The 14,679-nt window shown below is 42.4% G+C and overlaps 1 protein-coding gene across 15 annotated transcripts in view; it reads left to right on the plus strand.

Annotated features, from left to right (window-relative positions):
• yeats2 (YEATS domain containing 2) overlaps positions 1 to 14,679 on the plus strand; it is a 136,956-nt gene that overhangs the window by 63,026 nt on the left and 59,251 nt on the right. For all 15 annotated transcript variants that reach the window (XM_043701856.1, XM_043701854.1, XM_043701855.1 and 12 more), the window contains 2 exons: positions 8,211 to 8,381; positions 10,283 to 10,538. In XM_043701856.1, the coding sequence (XP_043557791.1) occupies positions 8,211 to 8,381; positions 10,283 to 10,538 (427 nt within the window). The remainder of the gene's footprint in view (positions 1 to 8,210; positions 8,382 to 10,282; positions 10,539 to 14,679) is intronic.

Genomic DNA, 14,679 nt, shown 5'->3' on the forward strand with positions numbered 1-14,679 from the left:
TTCACCTAACCTGCACATTTTGAAATTGTGGGAGGAAACCGGAGCACCCAGAGGAAACCCACACAGACACAGGGAGAATGTGCAAACTCCACACAGACAGTTGCCTGAGGTGGGAATTGAACCCGGGGCTCTGGCGCTGTGAGGCAGTAGTACTAACCACTGCGCCACCGTGCCCGCCCACATTTCTGTGGTCAGCCGTGAAAAATCAGGATAGTATGTTGCTTCCCTAGTGCCAGGATCAAGGATGTCTCAGAGAAGGTGCAGAATGTTCTCAAGGGGAAGGGACTAACAGGAGGTCATTGTACACATTGGAAACAATGACATAGGAAGGGAAAAGGATGAGATTCTGAAGGGAGAATATAGAGGTCTTCGAGTAGTAATATCTGGATTACTCCTGATGCTGCGATCTAGTGAGGGTAGGAATAGGAGGATAGAGCAGATGAATGCATGGCTGAGGGACTGGTGTATGGGAGAAGGGTTCACATTTTTGGATCATTGGAACCTCTTCTGGGGTAGAAGTAACCTGTACAAGAAGGACAGATTGCACCTGAATTGGGAGGGACTGGCAGGGAGATTTGCTCGAGCTGCTCTGGAGGATTTAAACTAGTAAGGTGGCAGAGTGGGACCCAGGGAGATATTGAGGAAAGAGATCAATATGAGACTGGTACACTTGAGAAAAGAAGCGAGTCAAGAAAAGAGGCAGGGACAAGGCAGATAACAAGGTTGGTCTGATAAATTAAACTGCATTTATTTCATTGCAAGAAGCCTAACAGTGAAGGCAGGTGAACTCAGAGCATGGTTAGGAACATGGAATTGGGATATCATAGCAATTACAGAAACAGGGCTCAGGGATGGACAGAACTGGCAGCTTAATGTTCCAGGATACAAATGCTACAGGAAGGACAGAAAGGGAGGCAAGAGAGGAGGGTGAGTGGTGTTTTTGATAAGGGATAGCATTACAGCTGTGCTGAGGGAGGATATTCCCAGAAATACAGCCAAGGAAGCTATTTGGGTGGAACTGAGAAATAAGAAAGGGGTGATCACGTTATTGGGATTCTATTATATACCCCCTAATAGTCAGAGGGAAATTGAGAAACAAATTTGTAAGGAGATCTCAGTTATTTGTAAGAATAATAGGGTGGTTATAGTAGGGGATTTTAACTTTCCAAACATAGACTGGGACTGCCATAGTGTTAAGGGTTTACATGGAGAGGAATTTGTTAAGTAGGTACAAGAAAATTTTCTGATTCAATATGTGGATGTGCCTACCAGAGAAGGTGCAAAACTTGATCTACTCTTGGGAAATAAAGCAGGGAGAGTGACTGAGGTGTCAGTGGGGGAGCACTTTGGCGCCAGTGACCATAATTTTATTAGTTTTAAAATAGTGATGGAAAAGGATAGACCAGATCTAAAAGTTGAAGTTCTAAATTGGAGAAAGGCCAATTTTGACGGTATTAGGCAGAACTTTCAAAAGCTGATTGGGGGCAGATTTTCGCAGGTAAAGGGAGGGCTGGAAAATGGGAAATCTTCAGAAATGAGATAACGAGAGTCCAGAGAAAGTATATTCCTGTTAGGGTGAAGGGAATGCTGGATGACTAAAGAAATTGAGATTTTGGTTAAGAAAAAGAAGGAAGCATATGTCAGGTATAGACAGGATAGATCAAGTGAATCCTAAGAAGAGTATAAAGACAGTAGGAGTATACTTAAGAGGGAACTTGGGAGGACAGAAAGGGGACATGAGATAGCTTTGGCAAATAAAATTAAGGAGAATCCAAAGGGTTTTTACAAATACATTAAGGACAAAAGGGTAACTAGGGAGAGAATAGAGCCCCTCAAAGATCAGCAAGGTGGCCTTTGTATGGAGCCGCAGGAGATGGGGAAGATAGTAAACGAGTATTTTGCATCATTATTTACTGTGGAAAAGGACACTGGAGGTATAGAATGTAGGGAAATAGATGGTGACATCTTGAAAAATGTCCATATTACAGAGGAGGAAGTGCTGCATAAACATGGAGAAATCCCCAAGACCTGATCAGGTGTATCTGATGGGAAAGTGATTGCTGTGCCCCTTGCTGAGATATTTATATCATCGGTAGTCACAAGTGAGGTGCCGGAAGACTGGAAGTTAGCTAACGTGGTGCCATTGTTTAAGAAGGGTGTTAAGAACAAGCCAGGGAACTATAGACCAGTGAGCCTGACGTCTGTGGTGGGCAAATTGTTGGAGGGAATCCTGAGGGACAGGGTGTAGATGTATTTGGAAAGGCAAGGACTGATTGGGGTAGTCAACATGGAGCGTGAACTTGATTGAGCTTTGTGAAGAAGTAACAAAGAGGATTGATGAGGGCAGAGCATTGAACGTGATCTATGCGGACTTCAGTAAACCGTTCAACAAGATTCAAGAGTAGTTAGCAAGGTTAGATCTCTCGGAATACAGGGGGAACTAGACATTTGGATACAGAACTGGCTCAAAGGTAGAAGACAGAGGGTGGTGGTGTAGGATTGTTTTTCAGATTGGAGGCCTATGACCAGTGGAGTGCCACAAGGATCAGTGCTGGGTCCACTACTTTTCGTTATTTATATAAATGATTTGGATGTGAGTATAAGAGGCATAGTTATTAAGCTTGCAGATGACACCAAAATTGGAGGTGTAGTGGACAGCGAAGAGGGTTACCTCAGATTACAACTGGATCTTGATCAGATGGGCCACTGGGCTGAGAAGTGGCAGATGGAGTCTAATTTAGATAAATTCAAGGTACTTCATTTTGGGAAAGCAAATCTCAGCAGGACTTACAAACTTAATGGTAAGGTCGTAGAAAGAGTTACTGAACAAAGAGATCTTGGAGTGCACGTTCATAGCTCCTTGAAAGTCGAGTCGCAGGTAGATAGGATAGTGAAGAAGGCATTTGGTATGCTTTCCTTTACTGGTCAAGAGTATTGAGTACAGGAGTTGGGAGGTCATGTTGCGACTGTACAAGACATTGGTTCGGCCACTTTTAGAATATTATGTGCGATACTGGTCTCCTTCCTATTGAAAGGATGTTGTGAAACTTGAAAGGGTTCAGAAAAGATTTACAAGGATGTTGCCAGGGTTGGAGGAGACGCTGAACAGGCTGGGGCTGTTTTCCCTGGAGCGTCGGAGGCTGAGGGGTGACCTTATAGAGGTTTATAAAATTATGAGGGGCATGGATGGGATAAATAGACAAGCTCTTTTCCCTGGGGTGGGGGAGTCCAGAATTAGAGGGCATAGGTTAAGGGTGAGAAAGGAATGATGTAAAATAGACCTAAGGGGCAATGTTTTCACGTAAAGGGTGATACCTTTATGGAATGAGCTGCCAGAGGAAGTGGTGGAGGCTGGTACAATTGCAGCATTTAAAAGATGTCTGGATGAGTATATGAGAAGGAAGGATTTGGAGGGATATGGGCTGGGTGCTGGCAGGTGGGACTAGATTGGGTTGGGATATCTGGTCGGCATGGACGAGTTGGACCAAAGGGTCTGTTTCCATGCTATACATCTCTATGATTCTATGACTTATGCCCTTTCATCTCGTTTACCACGCATCTCAATTTAAATTCTCTCAATATGTAAAATTATGTGACACCTGTGAATTAAAACAGGAGATGCAAATTCCTTGGTGCAAACTCAGTTACCTGGTTTTTATATCTTTCAACAAAATGGTACCTTCAAAACAGACTCTTTATTTTGGTCTCACAAAGCTGCAACCATTTTAGGGTTATGTTCCTTTCTCTTTACAACTATATCATTCCATATAAGGTCACAGGTGTAACAATCAAACAATGGAAATTAAACTTTGTCCATATTTACCACTATCGTAACATAAGTTTCATTTTGAGTTTTAATTCCTTGTTGAACCATGTGTTGCATCATCCGTTCCAGTGGAGCTGATGCTATTATTCTGCCATAGTCATCTCCCATTCGAAGATTTCCTATTGTTTCTCATTTCCAATTTTTCTTTCCTATTTATTTAGCCTCATTCCTTTCTCCTTAGTTACTGGAATGTGAGCGATACTGAGAAAGGCTAGACTTATTGCCCATCTTTGAAAAGTTGGTAGGGGGCCCCCTCCTTGAACAGTCATGAAGAGTAGCATTAGTCTCAGTTGAAATGTGTCATTTGTGTTCCTTCATTTTGTTTTGGTTACAAACCTATTGATGTTATGATATCTGTGCCCGAGAACTTGGCACCTGTTTACATTATTATTTGCTGCGCCTCATTTGATAAATGTTCCCTGACTTTTGAGGACTAGGGAGGAGGTGGAGTGGACAAGGTGGGAGGCCGAGCAGTGGAATACATAGCTAACAGTCTTGCGTTTAGACACTCTATCATTCTGCCTTTTGCACATTCCGATCACATAATTTACACAATTACACCCTTGCTCCCCGGAACTCCACCCCCCTACTATTGCATAAATGCTGCTCTTTCCACAGTTCACATCAGCTCTAATGAAATCCTCTAGACTTGAAATGTTAGCTTGCGCTCTCCACAGATGCTCTCTGACCCACTGTGATTTCGAGCATTTTTGTTTTCAGTACTGATTCCAGTATTTGCAGTAATTTGCTCTTATATAGCTAATAAAGGTGGATTGCAACTTAAAAAAGGAAAATGCTTGTGTAAACAGCAAATGAACACTCATACAGATGAGTGTCAAACATGGTATTTTATTGTAGGAATAAAACAGATTGTATCTTCCTTGGAAAGCAACTCTGTATGAGAGGAGCAGAGGGATCTGGCAGTATGGATGTTCATATTATTAGTAGTAGGAGTACTGATTAATAATCCATAAAAGTGCAAACAAAACACTATGTATCATTTCTAGTAGTATAGCAACAACTGTTCTGCTTCTATATTATAGAAAGGACATGGAGGTTACACAGAAGATTCGTAAGAATGATACTAGAAGTGAGCAGTTAAATCTGTCAGGAAAGATGGAATAGGCTAGCACCCCTTTCTTTTGAAGAGAAGCATGACCTCATGGTCTTGAATATTTTGAAAGTACAGACATAGAAATGATGATTCAATTTGCAGGAGATACCAGTACCATGGGCTATCAATATAAGGCATTCATTTATAAATCCTGCATGGAATTTGGTGAAGTAATTAAGAGTGTGAAACATGGAATAATTGAGATGTTCAGCAGACTGCATTTAAGGGGATGCTCAGTAAATATGAGGTAGAAAGGAACACGCATACTGGGGTTAAATGACAAGGAGTTGGGGGAAAGTCATGTGGAGAATAAACAGAGCTATGAACCTGTTGTGTTGAAGGCCCTGTATCTGTGATATTGATACTATGTGTAACCCTTACTACTTATCCACGCATTGCCTAAACTGCTTCCCAAACCTTTCCCCACTGTGACTCCATTTTCAAGGCATGAAAATTGTTGCAACAACTCAGAGTGTGTACTGGAGAACTGGGTGTATTTGGGGAAAGAAGGACCTACTTATGAGATCCCGAGGAGGGCTGTCGGCCATAACTATTTTGCAGTTTGTAACTGTAAAATTTCAGTTCAGTTGTGGCCCTGACCCCACTTTGGAAAGGCATGCTCTAGCTATTCCCCCAGGCTTATGTTATCTAATTACCCGACAGTTACTTAGATTGAATCCAGTTTTACTACTTTATTAGGTAATACTCCAGAAAGTATATCAGAGAGATCTCTTTGTTACCCTTTAGATAATTTCCATTTCAATTTATCTTTGGATACCCTAAGCCACCTGTCAGTTTGAGATTGAACTGAGAGTTCTGCAAAATGTCATGGAATTGGACCCCACTCCCCCCCACAACATGGTCCTCACAACTCGCAAATACACCCCATCACGGCCACTTCATCCTCCTGTCCTTGCCCTAGTATTTCATCGGATATTCATTCTTTGAGGAGTGAAATTATATCATGAGTGTTGGGATGCACCACAGCCTCTCAAGATGACTCTGCATATGCAACGTATTTGCCGAGAACCAGGGAATGAGACTGAGTTCAGTCCATGGTCCACAGGCCAATTATAATGTGATCACCATTCTGGTCATCCAACTCTGCACAGGCAATCAATTTTAGTCATACAGACCCTCCGTACAATCTGTCCATGCTGAACATTATCCAAAACTAAGGTAATCCCACCTGCCTGCTCCTGGCCCATATCCCTTCAAACCTTTCCTATTCATCCAAATGTCTTTTAAATTGTAATTATACCACATCCACCACTTCCTCAGGAAGTTCATTCCATCTTGGGACTCAATGACTTAATAGAATCAATGCAAATTGCCTTATTTAATACAGTGCATGGACAGGAGCTTTGATTTTGCAGCTTATGGTGTCAGGAGTGAGGCATAACTAAATTCTTCCCTTGATGTACATCTCTATGACTCTATGACTATAATGGGGAAAGATCATTGTTCCATTACAGAACTATGGTGGACCCAGATCTTCCTGGCTAACAAGGGAGCACCATATTCCACATGGAAACATGTTGTTGTGGTGTGCATTGTAATTGGTAAATTTGAATCTAATAAAGTAAGAAATTGCAAGGTTACTTTCTTTCTTGGCATTACAACTTCCCAATTATTTCACAGCCAGTGAAGCATTTTTAAAATTTTGGAGTATATGATACAACAGAGTCAGTTTGCACATAGGAAGGTGCCACAAGCAGCTTTGTCACAGTCACAGACTGTTTCCATGAGGTATACACATTGGCCAGGACTCTGACTTTGTGCCATATGCCAGTTACTGTGTGCCTGAGAGAATAGGCAGGGACTCGGTTTCATGACTCATTGAATGACGAAACTCCAGCAGAGCAGCACCCCTTTAGTTCTGTCCGGAACGGGCTTGAATCCACATTTTTCTCACTTGGAAGCCAGCATTTGCGTTTTGTTTTGGGACAACAGAATAATTACTAACTTATTCTTTCACAATGAAACAATAGGGGGTGTGCATCAAAATAATGAATACTCACTAGGTAATAATGTTTATTCGTCACTAATGGGAGGAGAGGCCTCACTATTTCAAAATCCTTTCACATCTCTCACCTTCTCCTATTTGGCTTTGCCCAGTTTCACATATCAATTGACATATCTGAGGTCTGTGCTTTTTATTTTGGCATTTTTCTCAGCTGAGCTACTTCCATATTTTCCTGGTGCCCTCTGTTTAAAGCAATTTTTTAAAAATTGGAGCAGATATTTGAACTTCAGTCATTAAGCTAGCCAGACCGTGTTCAGAATGAACATGCAGCCGAGGTGTTGCCTTGTAACACTGTGGTAATTGTTTTGCCCTTCTGTCAGAGAGCCATTGGTTCAAATTGGTTCAGAGAACACAGTCTAGACAGACAATTCAGTGCATTGTTAAGTTCAGTACTGTTCAAAGTGTGACCTTTTGAATGAGATGCTAAAACAAAACCTTAGCCATCCATTCAGCAGGATGTTAAAGCTCCCAAGCCACTCTCTTAAGAAACAAAAGCAGAAATTGCTGGAAAAACTCAGCAGTTTGACAATGCCTATGGAGATAATGTTTCGGGGGTCACTGGACCTGAAATGTTAATTCTGCTTTCTCTCCACAGACTCCGCCAGCCCTGCTGAGTTTCTCCAGCTATTTCTGTTTTGTTTCAGATTTCCAGCATCCGCAGGTCTTTGATTTTCCTGTCCACTATTTTGGAAGTGAGGCGTTCTCTTAATGTCTGGCCAGTATTTATCTGTAAAACGACAAAAAGAAGAAGGTAATGGATCATTTATTCCATTACTTCGGAATTTGGTTGCAAATTAGCAACTGCATTTGGGTATATGACAACAGAACTTACATTTAAAGAGTAATTCATTTTGCTGAGATGTATTTGGAAAGACCTTGAGGATGCAAAAGAGGCTATGTTAAATGCAATTAATTTCTTGACTTGAACCAGTAGTCATTAACATTTGATCTACTGGAGTTGACTTACGGGTGAATTGTGAATTGTATTGAGTATAGCAGCCATTTCTGTGGGAATCTACAGTCTAAGCAGTGGATATTTGAGAGGAATAGTATTGATGATGTTTGGCTGGGGATGGATCAGAAGGTGAGGGGCAAAAATGAGCTAAAGTTGAGAATCTGTGGAAAGCAGGCAAATGCTATTAGAAGTTTTTCAGCAGTAAAACATGTGTCTCCTCTGTTCGTGATAATCGTTAGCAGTCATTTGAAATAAATAAACAGATAAGGTTTTTGGCTGTCCCTTGTAGGTCATCATCAAGCAGGAACCAGGGGAAACAGTGGCTCAGCAGTCAGGAGTCACAGCTGTGTCTACGCAGCAGGCTGTGCAGCAGTTTGTGACTGTGAAGGGTGGCCAGGTGATTGCAGTTTCTCCACAGAAACACAGCAGCGGACTTGGGACAGGAGTTACCCAGACCAAGGTAAGGTTTCTGAAGTGAACTCTCATGGAACAGCTTGAGCAGACTGCAGACAAGGAGCTGCTGGGCATTCATTGGAAGAGTGGAACTATGTGGTCACTGAGCACCCTGTTGGATGCCATCACTGATACTCAGCACATGTGAGAACTTGCTCATCTGCTCATGTCATAAATAGGTGCCTTTGGAGGACACTATTAACCCAGAGGGCCGTTCTAATGTACTTGGTCAGAGGTTCAAACCCTACCATGACCCCTCTGGAATCTAAAATTAAATTCTAAAAGTGAAAGCTCATTTGATAATGGTAACCATGAAACTTATCGTAGGTTGTCATTAAAGCCTATCTGATTTGCTTGTGCCTTTTAGGAAGGATAACTGCATTGCAGCTGACTCTTAAATGCTGCCTGAAATGCGAGATACTCAGTTCAAGGTCACTTAGGAATGGATAGCAAATGCTGATCTTGCCAATGATAATCTAATTCCATAAAAGGACAAATATAAAACATAAATGTTCTGAATTAAAAGAATGATATCACTACAAGCTAGGAATTTCTGTGAATGGATGTAATTCCAAAACAGACTTCTAATGATATCAGAGCTTGTATGTGGATAAATAAGCAGCCTTTGACTTAGTGATAATTTGATTGAATCTGGTTGGACAGATTGAGATTTAGAGCAACATCTGGGAAATATTTCTACAATTCCCAAAAATAATCAGGCAACTCACTAAAATTAAGGGGAGGCAATGACCTAGTGGTATTATTACTGGACTGTTAATCCAGGCCCCGGTAATGTTCTGGGGACCTGTGTTCAAATCCCGCCACAGCAGATGATGGAGTCTAATGATGACCATGAATTCATTGTCGATTATTTGAAAAACCCATCTGGTTCATTAATGACCTTAAGGGAAGGAAACTGCCATCCTTACCTGACCTAAAGGTGACTCCAGACCCACAGCAATATAGTTAACTTCTAACTGCTCTCTGGACAATTAGGCATGGGCAATAAATGTTGGTCTAGCCAGCACTGCTCTCATCCTGTGAATGAATAAAAAAATACTGCATTAGTTCAGAACAATAATCAGAGCAATAATCAGAGCAATAATCAAACCCTGTCTAACCACAGCAAATTGAGCGACTTCTGCACTTAAGAACTCATCCAGCTCCCTTTTTGAAAGACCGATAATCTAAAACTAGAAATATTCCCCCTCTGTAGTTTAGCATTTGTTTTTATACTTCATATGTATGATCTCTAGTATTCCCATTTCTATTTAACTCTCAAAGTACCAACATAAATTACCATTGGTTCAGTTGTTTTAATAACAGGAATAGGCCATTCAGCCCCTCCAAACCTGCTCCATTATTCCATTACAACCTGGCTGATTAGCACCTCATTGTTAGCCACTAACAGTCCCCATTGGCAGCTGTTCATTCTCCTAGGCTGACCATTATCCACTCCTTTTGTCTGTCAACTATTCTTTCTTTCAGCTATATCTCCACCTATCATTTATTCATATCCGTTCCCCCTACCCTACCTTCTGTGTAAAAACCATCTTTTTCCTAGCTACCATCAGTTCTAAGAAGGGTCACTCATCCCGAAAAGTTAACTCTGATTTCTCTCCATAGATACAGCCAGGCCTGCTGAGCTTTTCCAGCAATTTCTGTTTTTGTTTCTGATTTGCACCTCAACTCTGTTTATCGCCTTTGTTCCATACCTCATGATACCCTTACTAGCAAAACATCTGTAGATCTCATTCTTGAAATCTTGAATTGTAGCCCCAGTGTCCACAGTGGTGGTTAAGGAAGTTACTCCTGAGTTCCCCATTGTGTTTATTATCCTTGTTTATTTGGAGGGCACAAATGGTGCCAGCTCAGTATGATTTTAAAATACCATTTGCTCGCCTACAGGTCGTTGGGATCCCGGTGGGCTCGACCTTGCAGCCAGTGGTGAAGCAGGCAGTGGCACTCAGTGGCGGACAGATAATTGTTGCCAAACCAGGCACCACCGTAGCCCGGGCTGTCAGTCAGAAGCAGATTGTGGCGCAGGGGGTGGCGAAGGCTGTTGTGAGTGGAGCAAGCGGAACCATTGTTGCAGCACCCGTGCAGGCAGTCACCAAGTCTCAGAGTTCGTCCACTGTGCAAAAATCAGGTTCACAAGGCTCGGGTAGGAAGAACTACTTAATCTCTGCTTCTGTAGTGGTGAGTCTTAGCAATGGATTTTAATCAGCTATGTTCTTTCTGATGATGTATCTGTGACTGCTACGCAATGGCTGCTTCTGGCATGAGCACACATTGTTAGTGGAGCTGAAAAGCAGGATTGTATTCAGTTTGCCATTGACTGTGCTTCTGCTAGTGTAGAATGTCTCTGTTGTTCATAGTCAAACTGTAAAGGAGTTCTTCTTCTCCACACTCAAGGAAAGTTTTAAGTTTTTAACTTTAGGCATATTTTACTACATCTCCCAATCAATTGAGCCACCCATTTTGCATCACTTCCAATTTTCATTCACATCTGATGAAATCAAAATCCAAGGAAAATGTATAATGGGTAGCTGATTCAGTGTTACCCATTTTATACCATCCCTCCACCTGAATGCATTGTTCATCATGAATTGCAACTCAGTCTTCACAGTACAGTTGGAACTTCAATTGGACAAAAACACTTTCAAAGTGCCTGGAGTGTCAGAGGCTGAGGGTCGACCTTACAGAGGGTTATAAAATAATGGGGATGAATAGCCAAGGTCAGATAAGGATGGGGGAGTCCAAAACTAGAGGGCATAGGTTTAGGGTGAGATGGGAACGTTTTAAAAGGGACCCAAGTGACAACTTTTTCACACAGAGGGTGATGCGTGTGTGGAATAAGTTGCCAGAGGAAGTGGTGGAGGCTGTTACAATTACAGCATTTAAAAGGCATCTGGATGAGTACATGATTAAGAAAGGTTTAGAGGGATATGGGATATACTGGCATTTGGGAGGAGATTAGTTTAGGATATCTGGTTGGCATGGATGAGTTGGATCAAAGGGTCTGTTTCCATGCTGTACAGCTGTATGGCTCTAAGGCTGGCTCCATCTGAGGAAGTTAGTTGTGCCTGAATTTCTGTGTTTGGCCCAGTAACTACTCGGTACATATGAGCCGTGTAAAAATACTCATCACCATTGAAGTCATCGGCTATATCTTTCCGTCAGAGGGAAAATACTACAAAAGAGGGGAGCACCTCTTCACAGCGTGACATTAATTGAGTGTCAGCCAATTTTTCCAGCACTGGTTGAAGAAACATTGGGCCTGACAGGGCAATAGATTGCAACGCTATGGCGTGAGAATGGGAGATCGGGACTTACTAGTTAACCAAAGTACCTTCCCCCCACCAATATGATTCTATGATATTAAAAAGAAGAACTAATAACATTCTCCACCAGTTAATTGAGTAATTGTCCTCTACCTTTCGCACCTTGATGTGACGGGATTGCAGAGCTTAGATCTGATCTGTATGTTGTGGCATCACTTAGCCCTGTGTGTCACATACTGCATCCTCTGTTTAGTATTCACATAGTCATGTGTTGTAACTTCAACAAGTGGACATCTCATTTTAGGTGTGTCAAGTGTTACTCTTGGTACGTTCTCCTATACCCAATGAATTAAGGTTGATTGCCTAGCTTGATGATGATGGCAGCGTGAGGAGTATAGATTAGAGTGGTGCTGGAAAATCGACATTTCGGGCAATCTGTTCCTGATGAAGGGCTTTTGCCCGAAACGTTGATTTTCCTGCTCCTCGGATGCTGCCAGACCTGCTGTGCTTTTCCAGCACCACTCTAATCTAGACTCTGGTTTCCAGCATCTGGAGTCCTTGTTTTTACTTAGCGTGAGGAGTATGCCAGGCAGTGATTGTGCAAATTATGGTTCAAACAACTCTGTTCCTGCTTAAGGCCCACAGTGCCTCATAGATACCCAGTTTTGAGCTGCTGAATCTGTTGTAAATCAATACCATTTAGCACAGCTACCCATCCTTTTGTTGCCTCACAAAATGATAAAGGGCATTCTCAATGTGAAAATGGGACTTTGTCTCCATATTGACTGTGCTGTGATCATTCATATCCCTGCTGTCATAGACAGATGCACCTGCAGCAGTTAGATTGGTAAAAGCAAGGTTAGATATGTTTTCCTGTGTCATTGTTTCTTTCAGTACCTGCTACAGACCTAGTCTGGTAAGTATGGCTTTCAGAACTAGTGATTGACACTAAGAGTTCAGCAAACTCTGTTATGGTATGCTCAGTCTGATATTGTTGAAGGTGTTGCACCTCACCAGGATAGCATGTTGGAAATCAAACCCTGCTATTCCTGGAGTTGTCATGAAAGTTATAATATAATCAATCCCCCTATTTAATCTGTCTTTTAACAGGTTGACAGAAGACCGGGGCCAGGGTTCTATACTTAGTAAGAGTTGCTATTTATTACAAATAAATAGACTCGAGCTACATGTGAAAAAAATTATAAACTGTTGGCTTATAACTCTACTTATAAACCATCCCTGACACACCCACTCGCGCACACGCACACACACAAAATCTAGGTGTTAGGGTGGAGAGGGAACATGCTAACGTCAATCAGAGCATTGCTTCGTATTCTCCCTTCTCTGAATGCTTTTATTTGTTTTCAGGAGGCAAAGTGTGACTGGTTCACACCCATAAAGACCTCTGACTTATTGCTTAATTAGAGCTTACGGAAGCTGCTGAAGGAAAGTAAACTGTTTTTCTTCACAATTAAAGTGTTTTCTTCCTGCATCGATCTGGTAGCTTAGAACAGAGAACATAGAAGAATACAGCGCAGTACAGGCCCTTTGGCCCTCGATGTTGCGCCGACCCAAGCCCACCTAACCTATACTAACCCACTATCCTCCATATACCTATCCAATGCCCGCTTAAATGCCCATAAAGAGGGAGAGTCCACCACTGCTACTGGCAGGGCATTCCATGAACTTACGACTCGCTGAGTGAAGAACCTACCCCTAACTTCAGTCCTATATCTACCCCCCCTTAATTTAAAGCTATGCCCCCTTGTAATACCCGACTCCATACGCGGGAAAAGGTTCACACTGTCAACCCTATCTAACCCCCTAATCATCTTGTACACCTCAATCAAGTCACCCCTAAACCTTCTTTTCTCTAATGAAAACAGCCCCAAGTGTCTCAGTCTATCCTCATACGATCTTCCTTCCATACCAGGCAACATCCTGGTAAACCTCCTCTGCACCCGTTCCAGTGCCTCCACATCCTTCCTATAGTATGGCAACCAAAACTGCACACAATATTCCAGATGCGGCCGCACCAGAGTCTTATACAACTGCATCATGACCTCAGGACTCCGGAACTCAATTCCTCTACCAATAAAAGCCAGTACGCCATATGCCTTCCTCACCGCACTATTTACCTGGGTGGCAACTTTCAGAGATCTGTGTACATGGACACCAAGATCCCTCTGCTCATCCACACTACCAAGTATCCGACCATTAGCCCAGTACCCCATCTTTATTGATGAGGCACAGCGGCAACACGGAAGGAAAGAAAAGGAAGGAAATCCTGCTCTCCACATCTCACTGACTCTTGGCTCATTCTGTCCATCTATGAAAGATCTGCCCTGTTCAGTCACATGAAGTCCCAAGGTGGAAACTCCTAGAAACCCACATAGATTTCCCCCTGAACTAACTGCTGACCTCCACAAGGGGTAATGTGTCCAGTCATCCTGGGCCAGGAGGAGGGGATGGTGTGAGTTTCTAACCTGAACTGACAGTGATGGATTTTATAAACTTGTATTACAGGATACTACAGGTGGGTATTCAGATGGTAATCTCAGTCATTGTAACACCTAACTCTGTTTGAATTAGTCAATTCATCAGGACTTGGACATTTGCATTGTGTGTGAGTATTGTATTCCATCCGAATCCCATTTGCTGCATAAAAGTTCTCCTTTGAATCTTCCCAAACCTTTAATGTGTGTCCTGTAATCCTTATATAATGAGCTGATGGGTATAAGTTTGTGCGAAGATTTGTAGCTCGGGTGCTCGTTGCTGTGGTTCTGTTCCCCGAGCTGGAAGTTTTTGTTGCAAACGTTTCATCCCCTGGCTAAGGCGACATCATCAGTGCTTGGGAGCTTCCTGCGAAGCGCTTCTTTGATGTTTTCTCCGGTGTTTATAGTGGTCTGTCCCTGCCGCTTCCAGTTGTCAGTTTCAGCTGTCCACTGTAGTGGTTGGTATATTGGGTCCAGGTCGATGTGTTTGTTGATGGAGTTTGTGGATGAATGCCATGCCTCTAGG

The sequence above is a fragment of the Chiloscyllium plagiosum genome, chromosome 13 (genome assembly GCF_004010195.1).
Source record: "Chiloscyllium plagiosum isolate BGI_BamShark_2017 chromosome 13, ASM401019v2, whole genome shotgun sequence".
NCBI classification, from domain to species: domain Eukaryota; kingdom Metazoa; phylum Chordata; class Chondrichthyes; order Orectolobiformes; family Hemiscylliidae; genus Chiloscyllium; species Chiloscyllium plagiosum.